Source organism: Aptenodytes patagonicus, chromosome 5 (genome assembly GCF_965638725.1).
Source record: "Aptenodytes patagonicus chromosome 5, bAptPat1.pri.cur, whole genome shotgun sequence".
Lineage (NCBI taxonomy): Eukaryota > Metazoa > Chordata > Aves > Sphenisciformes > Spheniscidae > Aptenodytes > Aptenodytes patagonicus.
In genome coordinates, this window is record NC_134953.1 from 32,836,039 (window position 1) to 32,859,447 (window position 23,409).

Here is a 23,409-nt window from a genome sequence, read left to right on the forward strand (position 1 = left end):
GACTTGTCTGCTACCAAATGCTTGCAAGCTGTTCGATGAAAAGATATCAGTTTTGATTTGACGGTAACAGGATCAGCCTGCAAAACAAGCTTTGGCCTAAATCTTATCAAATATTGAAGAACAAAAGATCCACCACATAGTTTAGATGGGGGCAGTGATCAAAGTCAAATCTCATCAGCTGTACACAGGAGTCAGCAAAGAAAGTGAAACCTACCTATGTTGCTATTGCAGTGATAGTTGAGATTGCATGTACTGCTACATGCCACTTACCTACTAATTTCTTAAGTAAACAATATTAAGGAAAACTGGTTACTGTAAATACCAGCTTGCAAGTGGCCGAGGTTGCAAGTGGCTTTGAGTTACTGAGGGGAGAAATATACTGTATCAGTCAGTTTACCAAAAAAAATTGCTAGCAGTATTTACAATATCTAACGTAAAATGCATAAAATAAGTGGTGTATGTGTTTCACTAAGCAAAAATGCAAGGAAACTGACCCTTATTTCTATGGTTTTTTTCAAGCAACTCCAGTCAATCTTTTTTGCAGGGTTAAAAAAAAAAAAGCAAGGTCATCTCATTTTAACATAAGAACATAATTTCTCATAGAAGTTGTGATGCTCACATCCCTTTGAAAAAGAAAAAAATATTTCACTCAGTGCATTCCCTAGTACAATCTGAGTGGTATATGTTGTGGTAATAGTATCTCATTCTGCTCCTAGTCATTAATTTTTAATGCCATGAAGACAATGTGTATCGGCAAATAAGATAAGGGTGAGGTGGTTGCGATTTTGATAATCTGTGGGACTTCTGCCATGTGGGAAATGGCTTTTCCAGTTTCAAGTGGTAGAGATAAGTGTTAAATAAAGAAAATAATGAACAGCTCGGCCTCAATTTCAAGCTTTTTTTTTTTTTTGAGAGCTACAAACAAGCTGTTCATTGGAAGTTAGATATATGAAAACATTTTCAGATGCAAATTTTTTTTCTGCCTCATTCAAAAGCAGATTTGATACTGTACAGAAACGGAATTGTTTCTGCAGGGCTGTATCGCACATTCACATAAGGGGTTTCTTTTACTGATTCAAGACAATTTTTCATAATTAATCCATTGGCGTGCTCATTGTCAACATGTGCACAGTGCCAAGGAAGGCACTTTCATTTGTGATAGTCTGCTGAAATTAAGCAGTTTACGTTGGCTTTGCTTCCACTGTAACTTTGTTGCCATGGGATAAAGGCATAGAGTAGCAACAGGAGAACCCGCTTTGCTCATGTTAAGATGAATAAAGCCTAAGACTGCTGCTGAGTGCTGGTGGTAGGAGGGGGGGGGACCAGGGGAAGACCTGAAAGAGAAAGTGGTGGAATGGAAGCAGTGCTGAAGTCCAAAAACGGGATTGAGCAAAGTTATACATCAGAGAGGAAAGGAGCATAATGCCACATGCTGGTCATGAACTTGGTCTGACAGTCACTTTGTGTGTAAGAAAGAGAAGATGGGGGTTGAATACTACTTCTGGAAACCTGGTAAGATTTGCCTTTCTTCTGCTTTTAAACAGTGCTATCATGACTGGATCTTACAACAATTTCTTTAGAATGTTTGACCGAAACACGCGACGGGATATCACTCTAGAAGCATCCAGGGAGAGCAGCAAACCTCGTGCCATCTTAAAGCCGCGTAAAGTGTGTACAGGTGGTAAAAGAAAGAAGGATGAAATAAGCGTTGACAGTCTGGACTTCAACAAGAAGATTCTTCATACGGCATGGCATCCCATGGAGAACATCATTGCTGTAGCTGCCACCAATAATTTGTATATATTCCAGGACAAAATTAACTAAAGATGACTTACTTGAGGACAGAGTCGTCGTCTTGCATAGTTAAGCTCAGTTGTTTATCTGTAAAAGAGAAGGCCTTGTTGTCCTACCAGTGAAGAACATTGATGCACTTACTTCCCTTTAGATAAAGGAGAGGATCTGGCCTGGTTTTTGAGTTCATGGTATAGTTCTGCCTTCGGTGGGGGTAGGGAGCGTCAGTCGCAGTTTTCTGGGAGAAACCCTCTAGAGGCAGAATTGATGGACAGTGCTCAATAAGGCCAATACTCAAAACAAATGTATTTATTTAAGTCTGAGCCTTCCTTTCCAGTTTATAGACCAAAAATTTAACACCCAAGAAGAAAAAATTGTCATAAAAATGTAATTTCTATCTCTCGCGCTCTTTCTCTGCTGTAATATTTGGGCCTTTCAAAACATATATTGTGCTTAATGCCTGTAAACATTCCTCCTCTGGCCTGTATCTAGGCTTAAGTGTTTTTACCTTTGAGCACTTAGGTAGGTCTTGAGTTGGGTTCGTAGACAGGTTTCCATGAATATTTACTCACCAACTGTATCTATAACCACACCTTCTGGTGTAAACCACTTAATAAAATAACAAACTATAAAAAGTGTTTTTAAATCTGAAGGTATGTATTCAGTCTTTTTATTTTTTTTTTTTAATTGCATGTACTGAGATTGTGCAAAATAATTCTGATGGGCAGATTTGACAATGTTTGCCCCAAAACATTGATTTCTGGCAGACTAATACAAACTTTTTTGTGTAGTATTTCAAATTCTAAATTTAGAGTTTCCATGAAATTGTCATTTAGTTTAAGTTGCACTGGTTTTCTTGTAAAATGCTATCTGTGTACCGAGTAGGAGATTGAAAAGGTCAGTTTAAAGACATCCACAGCCTTAATAGAAAGTGACCACCTTCCACAGAAGGGAAAACAACACATTTAACAAATTTTCTTCTTTGAAGAAAAAAATCCAGTTTATCTGATGCCTCTCAATGTTAGATAGAGACATACCTTATGTGCATTATGTTTTTTAACCTTTTTAGTATCTGTCATGAAGATATAGTTTATTTTAAATATTTGGCATAATATATTTTATTTCACGTTGCAGTTCAAGCCAGCAAAAAAAAAAAAATATCTTGATTATGCCAAGCAGCAGCGCAGCTTAATACATTTTAGCACGTTCCGACTTTAACACCAAGATGTCGGGAAAACACTGAGGCTACGAGCTGGTGTTAACTGCGTTTGTTGTAACTCTGTTCTTGCTAACCTTTTTTTTTTTTTTTAAGCCTTAGGTACTTCCCCCCCCCCCAAGAGGCCTAAAATGCATCAACCTTCTCTTCACCCTAGGCTAGCCTGGGTGAGAAGCTGTACCTGAAGCTGTTGCAGCACATTTTAGTATCATCGAGTAGCTAGACACTATATTCTATGAAATGTGCCTGCAAGTTGGAAATTCTTTCTGAAAAATGAGATTCCTTGAGCTTCCCAGAGGAAATACAGAAGTGTGGTTTACACTCCATTTTTCTTAAAATGAAGGTGTATTATGATTACTGAATCAGATCTGCGTATGCAAGAGCAAAATGTCTCCGTTCTTACCCTCCTGATTAATGTCCATAGAGTGCCACTCTTGTTCACAGTAAGCTAGTAAGTACAACTAACTTTGAGGTTCTACAAATAAAGTTTAAATTAAAAAAATCTTATACTGTATATTGGTTGTGACACTATTTGAAAATCTTGAAATGTGGAACTTCTGGGTCACTAAAGCATTAGATTTGACCTTGTTCCTAAAATACGTAATAGAGCTAATACAATGGGATTGTACATACTTGTTCAATTATTTTGACCAAAAAGTTTAATAAATTTTAAATGTTTACCTGGACTTGCTCTGTGTATTTTGACAACTTTTTCTTCCATTTGTGAGATAATTGGCCAAATGAGCCAACCTGGAGATTGTTTGTATTTCCATTTTAAATGGTTAGTTTTTGAATGGTCATACCTCTAACTCAGAAAGCTGTCTGTTCATACTCAGTGAATATATTAGTGCTGTCTATTTTTGATCTATTTTTTCAGCAAATGTAAGTGGAATATGAGTAAAAAGAAAAAGGATATGATGATATCTTCTATTATATAAAACATTATTTGCTTGTACCACTTTCAATTAAATAGTTTTTGATGATTCATGAAATTTTTATCATTTCATTCTATCTGAAAAGATATTTTCTTGTCAATTTGATAAAATTATTGTTCTTTCAGATATTTGCCCAAAATCACCCTTGACTTCTGGGACCAGTTCAAGAGCATTGCACTACTCGCACTTAGAATACCCCGAACGGTTAACTTCCAGGAGGTAGAACATCTTGTAGGTAAAGTGTGACAGGGGTGGTAGGGTTATTACGTTAGAGATACAGTGCTTGGCTTTAATGTGTGAAAAACCCCTACACACGCATTCTGATAGGTTGTAAGCTATGTGCAAAGTACAGATCCACTGTTTCGCAAATATTTCCTAATAGTGAGGTAACTTCAGGCCTCAGTTGTTTTTGAGGAAGTAACTGGAAGAGCAGAAGGTGTCTGTACTAGAAATTAGAGGTAAGGTTTTTGAAACTTGTTTCAAACAGTCACTTATTTTGGTATGATGAATCCTTAATGCCCAGTTAACTAGGGCTTAAGTGAACATTGCATATCGAAGACAGTTTCTGTAAACCCGAGAAAGTGTTTTGTAGATAATCCTCACTTCACAAGACCTGTGCACGTGTTCTTAAATTGTCAGCGTAATTGTTCTTTAATGAGCAGAAAGTAGGCATCTGTGATAACTGTAATCACTGGTTACGTGATGAAAAAGTATTGGGAGAAGGTGAACCACCCTCTGAAAGGTCTTCTGCTTCCTCTCGGCGATGGGTTTGGAAATTGCAGGAACGGGATTTAAGATTAAACTCTGAATTCCATTGTCATTTTACACTGAGCACAAACACACACAGACTGGGAATCAGACTTCTTCATGGAAGTGCCGAGTGGCTCCAGAAAAAACACGTTGGTAAGGTGAAGTAAGAAACGTGGGTGTGTGTATAAATACAGCCCTGGGGGCTCTGCTGAGGGCTGGGGGATTTCAGCGTTGATGCACAGCGGTTTCTGAAAAGCAGGACCTGGAATCAGCATCCGGGGATCAGCTTCTGCCCCTGCGCTGGTGGCTGTGCTCCTTTGGACACTGACCTGCTGCGCTGGGGGGGGCCGGGGGTGCACAGACTGTGTTCGTGCTCGGTGAGTGGGTGGTGAGGGGTGCTGCATGTGGCTGAAGGACAACTGAAACACATTTTACAACCTGATGAAATAAAATGTGCTTCCTAAGAGTTCAGGCACTTAAATTGTACTTTTAATTTCCTGGGGAAAGGAAATCGGGAGGGGGTTGAGAGAAGACATCGTCGGGGGAGGAGCAGAGTCACAGCTGGGAGCGGGCATGCTCCAGCCCTGACCCAGACTCACCCTGGTTGAAGAACAGGGGCGTTCGTGAACACAAGCTACGCAGGGCACTGTTCTGTGCGGTCTGTGATTTCTCCTGTGAGATGGCCATCCTTCAGACTAATCTGATGCTTCGTGTGTTATGTGCTGTAACACTATTTTTAGGCTCAAAAGTCAGTGAAATTGTTTCTGTCAAGCTTTTAACCAAAGTTCATCGTTTTGTACCCTGCCCAAAGGCTGTATCTAGAAATGAAGTAACCTTCCAGGCTCCCTTGGCAGGCGTGCAAGGACTTTCCCATGGAACTGCTCTGTCCTAGAATTACAGAAGGGAGGTGAGCAATATTTTCCTATGCCCACGATTATTCCTGCATCACCAAATAAACCCTAGTGTTAGGTGGGTTGAGTTTTTTTCTCTCTCTAAGGGTTTCCGTCTCCTGGCTGTTCGAGCGGCTCTGGCGGCAGCTCTCTGGAGGCGGGTGTTCAGGTTGGGGGACAATCCCCTGTCTCCACGGGTGGGACCTGGGAAGACGAGCAAGCGTTGGCTTGTGAGCAGGAATTCATAACCCAGTAGCTGCCAGGTATCCAGCTGTGCTGATGGCCTGCAGTCAGGAGCAGGAATCCCAGCTGTCCGAATTCACAACTTGTACTTCAGGTGAACATTTAGGGAATTAAAATGCAGTGAGAAGGCTGCTGCCGGATCCCTCCTCTCACAGACGGTGCGGGAGCCAGCAAGGGGCTTACGCTGGAGGGGCGAGGGGAAAAGGGAGGGCCAGTCATCGGACTTCTCAGCATGATGCAAATTTGTTCATCAGCTGTAGATAAAATACTTGGGGTTTTGTTGTCCCATTCTTTGCGTCCCGGGTTTTTAATAGGCAGAATAGAGCCCTGTGCTGATCAGGTTGGGTAAGAGGAACCAGCCTGACACTTCCCTGGTCCGAGTGATAGTTACCTGGTGTCTGAGCTGCCCCAAAGAGCGAGCTGTGACTCGGAGCAAACACATGTGTGGCTCTCCCTTGATGCTCAGCGCTGGGTGGTATGTGGACACACGAGTGTTGTGCCCAAGCATGCCTGGGAGCTGAGCACGGCCCCACATGCCGAGCGGGGAGCAGGCCAGCACCGGCCCTTCCCACCCCTGCGGTCCGCCTGGCTGCAGCCATCGCTGTCCCGTTTAACTCGCTTTTGACACCAAGTTTGATCCAAACTCCTGTGGTGCTTACAAAACTGGTGCCAAGAAGCTATGTTAAGCCTTGATGAGTGTGAATTTCACAGGCATATTTGAGCAGACAAGCATCTGCATTTGGCTGAGCTTCTAGCAGGGAAACAGCTGAGGAGTCCCCTGTGGTCTGGCTGCAGCAGGGACATTGCGGGAGGAGGCAGCTCTTGAGCTGTGGAGTTCTCCCTGGGCTGGGAGTCTGTGCCACTTCAGGTGGTGTTAATAAGTGGCTCCTGGAAGTAAACCTCCTCCTCCATGCAAAGTGTGGGGTGTGAGGAGTCTGCAGAGAGAACTGGTTTTGCAGCAAATCCCCTCTGCTGTAGCATCCTTGTAAGCTTCAGTCTTAGAGGCAGCTTCTGTCTCTACCTTTGCCAACTCCTGATGGTGGCCCTTGTATGTTGAACTTGCCCAGATGCTGGCCATCCTCACGGTGTCCTCTGTGGTTTAAATAGGATTTGCAATGCATTCCACGTGCCCCAGAGCCATCAGCTTAGCCTCTGACCCTGCCCGTTGCTGCTGAGGATTACTTTCCACCAGTTAAAGCAAAGCATGCTGAAATGCGAAGCTTTAAACCCAGGTAGAAAAAAATACTTTAAGACTGCAAGGAACTGATTGCTGCTCTGGAGCAAGAACAGGCTTCTGGTGCGTGCCTTGGGAGCCTTTGGTGACAGCTTGCACGGGACTTTCGAAAATGCCTGGATCCATAACAATTCTTTCATTACTTCCTTTTAATATTTGGTAAGTTTTTAATACCACAACTTCACTGAATGTATTTCTTGTGCAAAAGTATGGAAGCCTTCAGTGTGCCCTGCGCCGGCTGCCACTGGCATGAGCTTGCCAAGCCTGAAGGCACTAAAGCAGACCATGACAAGCTCTGCTTTGAACAGGACTGGCTGCCTCCTGCAAGCCTGTGCTCTGGCTGAAGCTCTGCACGGCCCCAACAGCATCTGTGTGCTTAGGAAGTATTTCACCTTCCCGACCTCTGTCTTACGTGAACCATCTTTCCACAGTGAGATTCCCTGCTGCCCCTTTCCCAGTCCCTGTGGCCATGAGGGCTGGTGGCAGCTGAGGTGGCACAAGCCCCGGCAGCCACAGGTCACACCAGCTCAGCGCATCAGAGGTGCAGCCAAGCCGTTGCCCAAGCGAGCTGGAGAAGTGGCTCTGTGGCTGCCATTGTCACTGGAGAGCAACGGAGCTTCTCAGCCTTTTAAAACTCTGGTGAATCAAGGTTCCAAAAGCCAGGTACTCCAACACTTACTTCCCAAGAGTGCTTGATTTCCATGTCCCACCCAGGCCAGTTCCCAGCAGACAGCTCCTGCTGACAAAGGGAGCGTCGCAGACCTGCAGGTGCCATGGTGGTGCCCGAGGAGCGATGCTGTGCGCAGCCTACCCTGTGCCTGCGGCTGGCGTCCTCCAGTCTGTCCTTCATGCTGGGTCCACCTGCAGAGGGGTGACCCCGGCGGAGGGCACCCTCCCCAGCCCCCAGCTGAGCCCAGGGGAGGCGGAGGGAGCGGCGCCAGGGCCTTAGGTCTGTGGCTGGAAGCACAACTGGGAATGCGGTTTGTTAAACAAGTTATAACGAGATGTACTCATTCTTGTCTCTCTAAAGAAGTAAAGCTCCTTGGACTGGAAGTGTGTTGTACTTAAAATGCTACTTATTTATGTTGTGACCATTTTTTTTTTTTTAAAGTAAGTTTAGTTGCAAAATTGACTGAATTTTCCATTTCCTCTGGTATTAAGTGTGAGGGTCAAATGGCTTGAAGTCTTCAGTGCAAATTTTGTCAATATCTAGCATGTTAAGGCAGTTCTAGGTCATTTCTTTTAGTATTTATATTTCTTTTGGACTACTTGTCCACTGGTTCCATGGCTTTAGAGAAGCCTGTGCACTTTAAAGCTGTTTTAAAAAATTGATAACTGTGAAATTTGTATGAGGTATCTATTAGAGAAATCGGTGTTGAAAACGCAAAGGCAAAAGGCCAACATTTGACCGTATAAACTTGATGTAGCTCTCTAAGAATGCCTTGACCAGTGATTGGATAATGTCAAATATTTTGCTAGTTTAATGGCACCATGATGACTAGTTTTTGTTTTAACTTTACTTCTTTCAATCACATTAAAAACAATTATTACGTATACAGCAGTTCAGCTTGGATCAGGGCAGCCTAAGAAGTTGCTGCTATAAACACAAACCTCTGATACAGAAGTTGCCCATCTGATGATTTTCTTTTAGGTGTTTTTTCTGCAATGGGTAATCGTCACCTTGGGCATATCATATAAATATGGTGGATAGTGGGTTGAATATGAGGTTTTCTGAATGATGATCCTAAAAATGTGGGTAAATGGAGTGATACTGTCTCTAATGATACTTGTGTAAGTCAGCGCTCCAGTACCTGAGTACAGCATTAGCGTCCCCCAACTATCTACAAAACAAGTATTTATTACCTTCTGTTTGCTGTAATAACTGAAAAATGGATAAAATATTTTTGTTTGATAGCTTTAGGAAAACTAGCGCACACCTGCACATGCACACCGAAAAAGCTCTGTTGAAACTATACTCATCCGCTGCAAGATCAAGGACATAGGCTCAGATCCTCAGAGATAATTATGCATGTAATTCTAATTAAAATCTATGTAAATTAAGAATGAATAAGAATTAAATGTATAACTACCTCTAAAATCCTCATTCGTTGTGCCTAATCTGAAAAAAAAGTTGACCGTCTGCGAATGTTTGTGGAACAAGAGACTGAGATGACTGTTCTGCCGCCCGCCTTCTCCCTGGTCCTGTCTGGATCTGTTTGCTTTCGCTTGCTCACTCGCTCCAGTTTGACCACAACAATTTTAGTGAACGTTCAGCAGTGGGCAAGGGGTTTTCCGGGCTGCGATGACCTGCTGGGCAGGGTACCACACTGCGTGAGACTGACATTGTAAAGGCTGACATACCCCTCCGCCTGTTGCCCGCGGGTGTGATCCCGAGGTATGGTGGAGCTGGTGGAATAATAATGAAGAAAAAAAAAAAAGGACACTATAACATAAACCACTTCTCATTTCAAACCAAAGTAGCAATGTAAATTAGAAATGTTTTCTCAGCAGCCGTGACAGGTAATAGGTATGCCACTTGTCAAGGTGCTGGTAATGATAAATATGCAAATAACATGGTTTAAATATACAGAACACTTTTTTTCATTTTACTACTATCATCTGTGGTAACAGTTCCATAGGACATGAAAGTGTAACAAGAAAGTTCACGCAGGTAGGACTGTGTTAGGGTGTTTCAGCTTGCCAATGTGACGATACGCCCTGGCTGCTTCTGATCCCACCTTTGCTTTTAGCATTCAGGCTCCAGCCTCGCATCGAAGATTCCCGGCTGCCGCAGGAATGTTAACAAACATCTACTTTGCAAGTCTGTCAGGGTGGTAATGCTGTTCCTGTCCATACAGGATCTCTCTGTTTACGAAGAGAAAGGAGAAAAAAACAACGAACCGATGTAGTTCCTTTATTCACAATCGATACCTTCATACCACTACATTTTGCAATACACAATAGGAGTATTCAAGTGAGTGTTGCTCGAGTGTAATTCTAAGATACCCTTAACAGTTTCTGTGAATCGTTCAAAATACCAGTCGCGATAAGAGTATGGACCTGGGGAACTTCCAATGCAGTCAGTGTATCTTCACTTTCAGTGAAAACAAGACAGACCCAACACAAATGAAAAAGGACAAGGGTAAGGACCTTGGTTACGTAAAACGTGAACATGTGCACGCGCTGGAGCTCGCAGAATACCCCACTCTACCTGCTGTAATTCAAGGAACGTTGGGTGTGAAGTGTTGGGTAAGTTGTTGGGGTTTTAGCAGTATTTATAAGGAATCTTTTATTTAAATTTGGATGCAATGGTATAAAAAAAAAAAAACTTGCTTTTTCAAAGGGAGAGAAGCAGTTGCTCTAATAGCAATTCCGATATCAATGTTTTTAATACTATTTTGGTGGAACACTGAGGTTCAACTCCAACTGTAGTCAGATTAAAAAAAAAAAAAAAAGACTGTGTCTGATTTCACATATGGGAAATACTATTCAGAAATTAAGGTAATTCTATAAATCCACTTTTTATTGCACATACAGACATACAGTAAAAAACCCCAAACAGATCCTGGTCCTCCTGTAAAAGGTGTGTGATTAAATGCATACGAACGAGAACAAGTGATTTACTCCCATGGAAAATGAAACATGTGTGCTGGCCTGCACAGCAGCATCTAGTCCCACAGCTGTGGTGACAGCGTGTGATGGCAGGACATGGACTCCGTACAGTATTACAAGGTGCCCACTAACCACATTTTCACAGGTTCCATTTCAAGCACAGAAGAAAAAATCAGTACTGCTAAATAAGGACAAAAATAAAGTAGAAAGCAAACTTATTTTTAAATGATGATGACAGTGCAAAGTAGAATAAGTATTAGCAAGTTCAGTGAGTTTCTCTTTACTGAGTGACTTCTACTGGCAGCTTAGCCATATTCAAGTTTAAGAATAAGCAATGAAGTTGTTTTCTACAGAAACTTCTTACTTATTTGTCAGTTATGCAAGTAAACAGTGTGAAACTCTTGTTTAAAGACAAGGAGCCTTGTCAGCCACTTTCAACAATTATTAGACAAAAAAGAATGAGAAAACTTTGAATCCACGAGGAACCTTTTTATTTAAATATATAAAACATGATATTTTGGCAAACATTTATTTTCTCATTAAATAAGGTAAAATCACTGAATGAAAAGGCATTCCATTAGTAAAAACAAATAAGCAAGCAACCCTTTTTTAAATCTATACAAGGATGAGATGCAAATTTATTATTTTACAGCTAAAAAGACTGAGAAGCAATAGTCTGCAAGTACATACAACAGAAGGAACTTCTATTAATCGGGGAGTTAAATAAATGCCTTTGCAAAAGAAGCTATTTATTAGGCACTGAAGTCCAAATTTTAATTCGGGCTGTTGTGCATCACACTCTGAACTAGTAAAAACTGACAGAAGTTTCACTCATATGCTAATTTCTTCCAGCTGACTTCCAGTGTCTCTCAACATTTCACATCTCACACAAACGTGAGAGCGAGCTAAGCAAAATCTACGTACGGAAGAAACTGCCTCGAGTGAGGTAAAAGCTTCTCTGACTTCCCATATATGATACATAAGGCCACACACTGTTTTGGGCTAATCCCTTAGTGTCATGATTACAGCAGCAGTGACAAATATTCACATCTATGAAGTATAAAGAAACAGCAGTTTAGATGAATACCTAGCTGAATCACAATTGCTATATTAAAGCTAGGATTGTTTTTAAACATCAAGTTCTAATTTTCAAAGATACTTCACCACAAAGCAATATAACAGATGTTAATGCATCCGAAACAAGCTCTACGAATTGATCCAGAAGACTATATATGATATATTAGCTTTAGTGTCTCTTTTCCCATTCTTACTAAACTAGGAACACAACATTTACAGAACAAGTACACACTGATCACGTAGTCATCGCAAGCTCAGACGTTTCTGCTGTTCACCTCCTGTATTCCCAGATGAGTATTTTCTTTGCTTTGAAACTACATTTCAGACGCCTTTAAAATGTACTGCTTGAAGCTGTGGTCGTAAGGCGTCTTCCAATGTAGATCCTGAGGATCAAGAACATATGGTCAGTGAGTGTTGCATTTCATTTCAAAGAGAATGTACAGCATGTAAGGAACACTTTTTTCTCATCAGGTTACTAGTTACATAATTTCCAGCAGGAGCAGCAGTGCCAGCTATAATTAAGTGGGCAAATCAAGTGACTACTATGAAACTCAGTTTTCAGTTGCTAGTGACTTTGTGCATACCCTTGTCTAATAACACTCCCTGAGTTCTAAGACTGAATAATTCTGTGTAAGCTGTTCAGTTTCAGGAACACGAGAGTCAGAGGTAAGTATGGGGTTAGCAAGAACACGCTGCTTCAGGAGGTCTCTAAGTCGGATGTTTTATTACCTTTTTCCTTTTGTTATCTTAAGTTTTTCCATTTGCTAAATACCTCTGAAATTCATAAACCTCTCATTTTACTGTCATCTTCATGTACTTCTTACTGTTTCTCTGGTCATTATTTTCCAGCTTGGTATGCTTTCACAGCTGCCCTACATTGCGTCTTCTATTCGTGTACTTCTTGTAGCTTAAAGAAATTATTATTTTGAAGTGTAACTATTTTATTGATACTGTATTAAGCACTTTCTGAAGATGTGACTTTGTTACTCGCTCATTACTGAACTGGAATGATGCAAATTTGCAGCAGTGGTGGAAGCGACCAGGAAGAAAGTAAGTACTTACATCACCAAACGTGTGTTTATTTTGAAAGGAAAATTCCATTATGCTTTTATCCTATCTTGTGCAGTTACTCATTTTAACTTTGAAAGGAGTTAAATTAGTTTCATGTTACTTTTACAGTATTATATGGCTAAGATCTTGATTTTGTACAGGAAGATAACCCGTGCCTTCATCCACGCAAAATGATGCATACCCCAGGGACCACAGAAGATTTGGGCTGTCCCTCCTTCCAGTTACTGCAGCTGTGCAGAGTCCTCCTCTTCCCCTCAATCTCCTGCATCCCCTCGCTCTCAACTTTCGTAGCCTTGATAAGGTTCAGGATTTTTGCAAGGGAGTGAGCAGAGAAAGAGCAGGACCAGAGCTAATGGAAGGTTCCTTGGAAAACAGGTGTCACCCCAGAACTCGTTTGACTTCTCCCCTAAGCCCTCCCATGTGGCACAGCATACTCTGATGGGAGAGCGGCCAGACGTGCCTGGATTCCCAGCATTCTTTGCTGATATCAAGGAATCCGTCATGCTTAGGCACAGGCAAACTCTGATCCTGACTAAAAGGCATTTAATCTCTTCCCTTTAGTCTGTGTCCTGTACCTGTTTTTAAAGAAGGATCATTTAGCCCCTAAATCATCTAAAGAAAGCCAATTCCTGTTTTGTTTGGTGTCCCCTGTCTCTCCCAGGTGTGAGCGCAATTTTAAAATATATTAAATAGTATCTTTTTCCTTTGCAATTAGTTGTGAGATTAAAAGTCATATCTCCAAAGGAACCAAGTATTGTGTAAGTATAACTATAGTTCATATATATAACTCCTAATTTCACTGCCTCTTAATTATTTTGAAAAATTCTCAACTAGTGAGAAAAGCAGAAAAGGAAATCTTGATACATTCAGCAATACCACAAGCAGACAAGTAGAAAGCACTTCCTGAATAACTATCTGTCCCCCTTCTATGGAGACAAGTGTATTACTCATCTTTTAGACAAAGAGGGAATCGGGAGTCAGAATTAGGCCTCAGAGAAAACAGGTAAAAAAAAAAAATCTCCTTTTTAAATTTAAACTTACCCTAGTCCAATGGCAAGCAAATGAGAAAGAAGCAGAGATGGAAGAAAAACCTTCAAAAATTCTGCTGAGAATATCCCCCCTTTCTTCATTACACTGGTATTTCTCATGCTGAGAGTAGCTGTGCGCCTGGGATGTTTAAAAAGGAATTCCCTAGTTTTGAGGAAGAAAACACAGTCACAGCGTTAACAGATACGTAGTTAGACTTGTGGAAGTAAAAGCTGCATCCAACTTCATCCAGAAACACTGACAGCACTCACTTCGGTGGGATGTTCTCTGGCCTGCTGGACCAATCCCATATCCAATCTGCATTCTTCTTCAGGAGCCTTTCTACTTCTTTCCTCCTTTCAAGAAAATCTTCTTCAGACTAAAACAAAGAGCCATTATCAAACAGTACTCAGAACTATGATAGGCAGGAAGTTAGCACTGCAAAACAAAGCTCCTGTTCTGCATCTAAGACCATATGCTAGACTACCTCTGAAGCTCACTTCTCCCATCTCTTCCCACTGTGGACTCTCCATATCACTTCTATTGAAGTATTTAGATCCTAGATAAAGACAGGGGGAGGAGGGAGATCTGTCTTCGGAGCAGGATGTGAATGGAAAAGACCATAGCCCATATTTGCTTAAGTAAAGACTACCCTGGAAATAAAATGCCAGAGCCCTGCATTTAATCCTTACATATAGGATCTGAAAACATCTCCAGTTCGCACATCTGACTGACGTTTGGCAGAAGAAACTTTTTGCCTGCATTCAAAACTGGATGGATGTCACACTTATCTGAAGATCCTTGATCAAGCTAATACAAGCCAAGTGAAACTAATTCTAGTCTCATAAAGCTACCTGGCTTTTGGGCCAGTATTGGGAATACAGGTGAAGTGAGCCCAGGTCTATCTGCACAGATCTGTGCAGAAAAAACACACCCAAACAAACAGTGGCTTTGTTTTCAAGTGAATTACAGCGTAAGTGCTGAATAAGAATATAGTTTCTTGCTTAACACGTGCATTAAATGGAGCCAAGGTCTCATGATAAAAATAGTATCTGATCATAGAATTTTATATGCACACATACCCACTTAAGAATGGAAATAAAATTGTCCAGGCTACTTTAATTCTGATGGTTTTCTAACTTTTGATTATTTGTTCTCAAAGTCTAAATAATGATCTTAAAACATATGAAGGGTTTTCTGGAAATATAAAATAAAAATAATTTCCAGTAATGTATTTAGCTAACCTACAGGTGGTAATTCATTCAGCTAGATTCCTATAGGAGTTGTAGAGATGATGGGAAGAGTTTCAGATAAAGGAAGAGGCAATGGGACCAAGCACATTTCATGTAATTTTGAGAACTGATTAAATCTATGTATTACTGATACAGCTGTGTAATTTAGAAACTGTATGAAGTTGAAACCCCACAAGGTTAAATATTGTACAAACAGTGAACACATAGACTTTGTTTTAAAAAGTTCGTAACACTGGGTAGGAAAAGATAATCCATGAACTAATACAGCCAGCCAAGGAAATCAAGGAGACCCCGAGATGGTAATACCCAGCGCGCACTCCGCTACAGATAATAAACAATAGTAACTGAAAAAGGGAAGTGATGGAAGAAATCAGGTTTTTTTAAAGTAAAATGCAAGGGTCCTGAGTTCTTACTAGAATTAAAGAAATAACATTGCACATTGGAGCATGAGTAACTGTTAGTGCTGGTAACTTTTGCCAGTTCATCATACGTTGCTATTTTTTTTCATGCTGAGGCCCCAAGTGAAATATAATCTTGATTTCTAATTGCTAACTGCTAACCCTGTAAGAATTAGTCACAGGCACGGAATATACTTCAATTTAATGAGAAAATAGTATCTCTTTGTACGTAAACAGTGCAGGGAGAGCGATTTACCCAAGATAATACAGCAAGTCTTTGTAAGAGCAGAGAAATTTACCTAATCACTTTCAATACTTCACTCCTCAAAACGTTTTATAAGTAAATTTATTCATATTAAAGCTAGTATCTAATTACAGTGAAGACAAGATTTTAGCCTGTCATCATGCAATAAGCTGTATATTGATAAAACATGGCTAATATACAGTATCCTTTTTCCCCACTCTTTTCTCAAATGTATTTACTAATTTCCTTTGCAAGTATGTAAACAAATGTACAAAATGAAATGAGAAATAACAGTTTTTCAAAGCAGCATGTAGAAATGCTAAGTACTAGTTGTTAAAATGAAATGGAATTATAAAGCTATGGCAGTGCTTTGACAATGTATGTTATTGGCTGTCACGTTTAAGTGACTAGAAATTCTTGCTGCTGTCAAATTCACTTTTTAAATTTGTAATGCACCAGTGGTAGTGCATTAAACAAAATTTCACTGTGGGGGGGATGCATGAAATGTATCAAGTTGACAGTCAAAGGGAGAAGAGGAAACTTCTGCATGCTAAGTTGTCCACAGAACATTAATGTTTACCTATATAGCCATGTATATGTCCACCCTATTGATGCGTTTCCTATACATCTTAACGTAAAATCCGATGTCTAACACAATCTGTTAGACTTACATCACAATCGACCTATTGAGTAGAGAGGAATAACGCTCCCTTCACAGGACAAGAGAAACCATGATAGAGAATACGTCTCAGGATCACCAGAGGTTGGAGGCTCAGCAAGGTGCTGACTCCAGCTCTCTTGAATTCTAGACCAGCAGTTATCTTCTGGATTATCTTTTTTCCTAAAAGCTACTTGTAGGATCTGAAGGTTGGCCTTTTCAACTTGTGGCTAGAAAGAGGCATTTGAGAACGCAGCCATTTTAAAAGACAATAGATTAGGGCTCTTAAATCCTTCTGAAAAATCTCAGGTTACAGATTTAAAAAAAAAAAAAAAAAGAAAAAAAAAATCCATGCAAGTCAGATACAAATACACAAAGCCTGATTCTGCAAAGATTATTCTAAGTTACCGAGTTATTTAAGTCTCTACATTAGCAGCTTCACCTCTTATTTCCTAATGCTGGTTTTCAAACAATGAGAGTAAGACATTCTTTCTCCCAAAGCAAGATAAGATTTTTACCTGAAAGCTATTCTTTTCTCCACTGCTGTGACTCTCTATTTCCAAAGCTCTGTGACTGTCCTGAGGTGTCTGGGAACGAGGAGGGCTTGATAAAGAGAGAAACACAAGTAAGAAAGAACTTATTAAATTTTTTATGACATTGTTTACGGTATGAACTAAAAGCTAGTCAACAAAGCTTACATGCACAGTTCTCCCGAAGAGCTATAGCACCCTGACCAGAATTTAAGAGATTAATCTGCCAATGGGTGATATAATCCAGCCATCACATTCAATTAATCTTTGATTTTCTAACAATCTGCCAAGAAGCTTGCTGCGCAGAGCTGTTTTTCAGCAGTGCAGAGAAATGCCTGTGAGGCTGTATGATTTGGCCCATGTTACTTACTAAATAACAATGGGCAGCAGATGATGAATACAAGTGGGGTTTGGTTTGAATTCAAAGTAGCCAGATAAGGCTACAAGTTCTGTATCCTACTGTCTATTTTGAGTCCTGGAGTTTCTTTTTTTTTTTTTTTTTTTTAAATAAACTTTAGGCTGCAGACTGCACAGCCCATCAAAAATCAAATAAATGAATTAATAACACTGACTGACAATTTGCATCAGATGTAAGTTGTTTTGTTGTGTTATACTCCTAGAAATATGTTATGTTTTGTAAACTAGATATAGGACAATTCTTTAGCAATTACCTAAAAACTATTAACTGATGTACCTCATTACAAAACACAAGCTGCTTTTTATCATTTTTCTCTGACATTCCTGTTCCAGGCAGCAGCGTTAGTAGCGCTATATGCTCTTAAAATCAGCACTGACATTGTTTGCACAAGGACTGATCCTTTGGAATGACAGCCACACATGGCTCCGGAGTATTTTATTTACTAGAACAAGGCTCCTGCCTGTACACAAGCAGCACACCCGTGGGAAGTTCAGCTGCTGCTGCTGCTGGACTTCTTTATCGGGATACACCAAAACCCCAAGATGGCATCTTCATGAGATACGAGAACTCTTCTAGAGTCCTCTCCCCTGTAACTTCCTTCTGGTTTCAGGACAGACTTCTACCCAAGTGCTACTCTAGTATTTAAGTACCAGTCTTTTAAATATGAAATTTTCCTCTCTCTTCCTCTCTGCATGTGTGTATATGCATGTGCATATGTATGTACACACACGTATGTAAGCATTTCTGTACTTGTCTTTGCCTCGTGCATAAAAATGGCTTTGTGTAATAGCGACCTTTACTTTGCTTACAATAAGGCATTTTGTTTACCTGTCGCAATGTGAACTTTCTCTTGAACTGCTTCTTCCAGATTCATGTTGAGCGTCGAGGAGTATTTTCTCCATGTCACCATTGTGAATGGAAATAGAGGCAGGTACTTGTTCTTGGCTTGTTGGAGTGACAGTGTTTCCACTGCCACTTCCATTACTGCTGAAGTGGAGTTCTACCCAGGAACCTGCTTGGCATAATTGAAAACAGAACCAGAATAAACCAAGTGGTTTTGCGTAAAAGGCATGTAAAATATGAGACTGCTGATCCTCCCCAGCGTGACATTACAGTATGACATGCAGAATTACGAGCATTGACATCTCCGCTAATAAACATGATGAAATGCCAAAATGTGGGGGCGCTTTTGTTAGTGAGCTGGAAAGTCTCACAGAACTGAAGAGAAGCTGGTCAGTACGTTGTGCCTCTTTCTGCAGCTGAAGATCTTTTATTTTGGGATATGTTTAATTTTTATTGTTCAACATAGGTGGTAGCCAAATAAAATAATCTCAATGACTTTCTCTGCCAAAGTTTATTTATTCATTTATTGAAAATATTTTAGGCTCAAGAATCCAATAACTGTGTTTTGTTTAGCCTTTTTCAGTAAGCATTTTTAGGTGTTACTGTTAAGCAATAGAGAATATGTGGCAACGACTAGATCATGTGTTTGCTACTCGCAGTATATTTAACACGGACAGTCACATGTTGCTTTGTTTTTTTAAGAGTGTGCTGAATAACAACTCTCTTCTGGGCTAGCAGTAAAACCAATGTACAAAAGGACCTGTATCTACTGTCTCATTTATAAATCAGTTCAAGGGACAGATAATATTTGAATTATATAAATGTCAGTGGGATTTACCTATGTAACATGTTCATATGTGTAAACAACAGCAGAAGTATATAGATATATTGTGCCCATCCTAGAACAGTTTACAGGAAATATAACAGTAAGTACAGGAGAAAGAGGGCAGGTGAAACTCCCTGAATTCTGGTGAGCACAGCAGAAAGGATGTCTAAGGCATAAGCAAGGAAAGGGAGAGACACAGACGGCGTTTGGACCGTTCCTGCTCTAGAGGAAGAGAAGCTGGGGCAGAGCTCAGGAAGGAAGCCACATTCAAGAGAACAGCAGAAGGGATAAAGGAGCAGTTTTAAAGGTATGCAGAAGGGGAGAAGCCAATGCAGAGATTTAGTGTGAAATAAAAACATCAAATGAAGAAAGATATTCCAGTTGTGAGGAGGTTGAAGGTTCATGAATGGAATGAAAACAGCAAAAAGCCAAACTGCTTAATCTGCATTAATAACATTACTCTCTCTTCTGAAAAGCCAGATGACTACAAAATCTTTTGAATGGAAACATACTGGGTTACCAAGTTTTGAAGCAACATTTTTCTGGATAACCTCTTTTACTTCACAACTGTTTTGTTGTTTTGGTTGGTTTGTGGGTTTTTTCCCCTCCGTGTATTTATACCCAGACAAACTTTTCCCTACTCTGTCACCACAAATTTATGAAAGCCCAAGTTGTTACCCAAGAATGATCACAACCACTGAAGTTTAAATTAAGATAGTGTCCAAATGGAGCTCTGGCTGCAGCTACCTTGAGAGTATCAGCTAGCTCCTAGTCTACCTGTCCTTGCTCCTCAGCACATCCCACCTCAGCTTCTGCTCCTCCTCTTATAAAAACAGAACAACTTCATGCTGCGTGGACTGCACTACAATGATTTGTATACATGGTCATAAGCTATTTTCTTCTGTGAAGACACGTACTGTTTGAGGCACGCTCACATTTCAACAATCACCACCACCAAACATAACTGCTTCATACAGCAAACTAACACTACCTACTGAAATCTTACTGGATACAGCACAGTAAATGTGTGATAAAACATGGAGAAGATTAAAATTATAACAGAATAATCACAGTACATGTGTTTTACACATTTCCTTTCTTTTTTTTTTCCTTTTAGACACTCTTGAGAGTAAGGTTGTGCTAGTGCACTAGGAATGTGTTGTTATATTACCATTTAAAGATAAAAGAGCCTGTATTTTTATGAAGTTGGAAATATAAACAGATAAGAGCATGTGTAACGTGGCAATGCAAACTGAACAGACTGAGTCGTGGGGAAGGATTTTTGAAGACAGTGATCTTGTATGATGTTCCAGCCCAGGATACATACTGTGGGAGTACAGATTAGCATTAAAAAACTTACTCAATCAGCTCTGGAAATCTTAATTTCTTAATATATGGTTTTCAAAACTGGAAACAAAAAAGAAAAATTCCACAGAAAGATGAGAACATCTCCTTAAGTTGCTAAAATCACCATGTAAATCACACAAGTTAATATGTAGTTGCACACATATCTTTTCACTCGTAAGGTAAATTTGCTTCTGACTTTTGCTAAACGCTCGATACAAGCAACTGACCCTGATCTCTCCTCAAAGGCATATCCCAAACTGTCCATAGATGGTTTCTTTTGACAAGGAAGGATTTATATTTACCACAGCACAAAACCTCATGAGGATCTTTATTAATCTAGCCGTACTTGGTAGTTCAGCTACACAACCGAGTATCATGGCTTTTAAAATTTGACCTGTTCTTCCACCGAGTCTTAATTTCTCTGCGTTATTATGAAGCTCTGTGGACGGTTTAATGAGGAATTACCGCCAGGTTGCTGTACGGTCACAGACTAACGGAGGGGAAACCCGTCACACACACGGGCTGACCGGGCACACCGCGGCAGAGGTACCCGGGGGCAGCAGCACGTCAGGTCTCACCTGCCCGCTCCGGGCAGGGACCGGCAGCTGAGCGTCCCCCAGGCCCGTCCCTGCCGACGGACGCACCGCCCGAGGAGTAAGCCCCTCGGGGATGTTCACACATACGAAGGCAAGCGCGCTTCTGGCGCCTTAAGGGCTGCAAGACGCTGCCCCGCGGTTTCGCCCTCCGCAAAGCGCCCGGGCGGAGGCCGGGGCCGGGCCGCCAGGTGAAACCCGACCGCCCCGAAGCGCCCGTGCCCCAGCAGCGGCGGCAGAGGCACCGCCCGGCCTCGCCTCTGCGCCCGGCCTCCAGACAGGCCCAAGGCGGCGGCGGCCCGCCGGCCCGCCTCAGCGCCGCGCCGCCCCCGAGGACAGCGTCGCCCGCAGCCGCGCAGGCCGGCAGGCACCGAGTGAGGGAGGCCGGACACCGCCACGGCCACCGCCCGCGCCGCCCCCAGGCCCGGCCTCCCCTGGAAGCGCCCGCCAGCCTTTACCCTGCAAGTTCTCCTCCTGCGGGCTGAGCCGCGACATGGCGCGACCTCCGCTCCTCTGCCGCCGCGGCGGAGCGACACGCCGAGACCCGGTGCTGCGGCAGCGACAGGACACGCACTGACCGCCGCCCCCCGCCGCTCCTGCGGACGGAGCCGCCGTGACGTCAGCGGCCGCCCCTTTCGCATTGGCCGCTACCGCGGGGCGGGGGGCGGAGGGGGCGGAGTCGGGCGGGTCGGGCGCTCCCTCAGGGTCTCTCAGGGTCCTTCGCGGGAGCCGTTGGGGAAGGATAGCTGCGGATCGGAGGATCCCCCAAGCCTCCAGGAGCAACGGGAGAGGTCCCGTGCTGGCCTCCAACCACAGCCGGGAAAGCCCGAGCTGAAGAACAGGGTAACTTCCCCAGAGAATTCCTCATTTTCCCGCTCCATACCCACTCATCGCTGTACACGACCTGTACGCTACGTACCCACCTGTGTCCTGCAGCATGCTTCCCGCTCGCATTTGGTAACTAAGTATGGTGCTTCTTACATAAAGTTATGCAGAGCAAACAGAAAACTGTACTTGGATTTCAAGGGAAACCATATCTGATTGCAAAAGCACAAATACTGGCCTCTAAACCAGTCTCTGACAGCTCTCAAACTAATGGCACAGGGCCTTGAAATAGGTAATAATGAATTTCTTCTCTTTTTTAATGTTGACTAAGTCTGTAATGCCATCTGAGTAGACAGCAAGGGCTCTCCAGATAGGAAACCACTTAGTAAAGACTAGTGTTGCCATTTGAAAGCAGATACCGATTTACTGCTGGGAATTTATGAAGACAAATACATAAAATTTTATTTTATTTAGCCAGAGGATGGGTGAAGTGTTGTTTACTTAATTAGAGGATGCAGGCATTTTCTCTAGGTTGAAGTTGTTTTCATTTGTGCCTTTCTGCAGTAGGCAGTCACGAAGCCCAAGTAAAATAAATCTGGTAAATTTTCAGTGAGTTACTATAATAGCAAGGAGTATTAACCTACAACCTCCCCAGAAAGACAAGGTCAGAATTTTATTAATATGTGCATTATACTCAGTACAGCCAATGGATTATTGGACAAAGTGGAGTAATGGTTTGGCCAATGAAGACATTTTCAGGGTCATTTCTCCAGCTTTTAGTTCATCCTTAGCACACCATTTTTCCACGCCTCAGTCCTAGGCCTCCTGGAACTAACACAGAGCTTTAAGTAGGACCTTATCTGTACTTCTTCCTTAGAAGTAGTAATAACGTAACCCCAAGGCAGCTCTCCAGACTAGTCCACGACTCATGTGCTGTGCACACAGGTAGAGGTGCAGAGGCCTGTCCTGGCAACTGCACATCTGGGCACAGCTGGAGGGCTGCTGTACTGCCATGCTCCTCCCAGGCAGGCAGGCAGCAGTGAGAGGTGGGACATGGCGTGCATACAGCCCCTTCAGAGATCGGCTTTTCCAAGCATGCCAATGCCTAAATTATCTTCTGTTATGCCTGACCACAGGAAATCTGCTGAGAAATGTGTATTTAATATGCATGATTAAAAATCAGGTTTGTTCTGCTATGGAACTTAGGGCAAATTTGTCCTTGGCAGAACAAAATACAATTTTTAATTTAATAACTGTTCAAGAAGCAAGTTCTTTATGTCCATGCATTTATTTATTATGTCCTCGTGCCAGGCTGAATAGATGGGCACAGACGTGGCTCTGAAAGCTGGAGGCTGCCTTGGGTTTGGTGCTCATCCTGCAGCTCTCTGCTGCTCTCTGCTGACCAGCAATCCTTCCTTTGCACCTCGCTCTAAAAAGGAAATCCAGGCAGCCTTGAACACCAAAAAGAAGAACAAGTTCATCATTCCAGGAATGTGTTAGTCTTTGCCATGTGAATACTACACTTGCATGCCTCAGGGACTGCGGCAGTGTTTAAGGAACAGAAAGCTCAACGCTGTATTGACACGAATATGTGCTGACTGGCTGAAGAGGGAGGAGGGTGTCACCAAA

The 23,409-nt window shown here is 41.9% G+C and overlaps 2 protein-coding genes across 2 annotated transcripts in view; one reads left to right on the forward strand and one right to left on the reverse strand.

Annotated features, from left to right (window-relative positions):
* Window positions 1–3,999, forward strand: part of PPP2R2D (protein phosphatase 2 regulatory subunit Bdelta) — a 31,322-nt gene extending 27,323 nt beyond the window's left edge. Inside the window, exon 10 of the mRNA XM_076339248.1 lies at window positions 1,545–3,999. Within this exon, the coding sequence (XP_076195363.1) occupies window positions 1,545–1,824 (280 nt within the window). The 3' untranslated portion in view covers window positions 1,825–3,999. The remainder of the gene's footprint in view (window positions 1–1,544) is intronic.
* A 7,140-nt stretch (window positions 4,000–11,139) lies between these two features.
* BNIP3 (BCL2 interacting protein 3) lies at window positions 11,140–21,537 on the reverse strand. Its single transcript, XM_076339249.1, has 6 exons — window positions 21,414–21,537; window positions 18,175–18,358; window positions 16,917–17,001; window positions 14,118–14,224; window positions 13,861–14,010; window positions 11,140–12,131 (listed from the first exon to the last, which is right to left on the reverse strand). The coding sequence occupies exons 1-6, from the start codon at window positions 21,448–21,450 to the stop codon at window positions 12,080–12,082; spliced, it is 615 nt and encodes a 204-aa protein (XP_076195364.1). The 5' UTR covers window positions 21,451–21,537; the 3' UTR covers window positions 11,140–12,079.
* Window positions 21,538–23,409: the final 1,872 nt, after the last annotated feature.

Excerpts from the sequence above, each read along its gene's own strand:
- BNIP3 (XM_076339249.1), bottom strand. The coding sequence starts at position 21,450 with ATGTCGCGGCTCAGCCCGCAGGAGGAGAACTTGCAGG. Across the intron at positions 18,359-21,413 it reads GCAGGAGGAGAACTTGCAGG|GTTCCTGGGTAGAACTCCAC; the intron begins GTAAAGGCTGGC and ends TATGCCAAGCAG. Across the intron at positions 17,002-18,174 it reads GAAAGTTCACATTGCGACAG|CCCTCCTCGTTCCCAGACAC; the intron begins GTAAACAAAATG and ends CTCTTTATCAAG.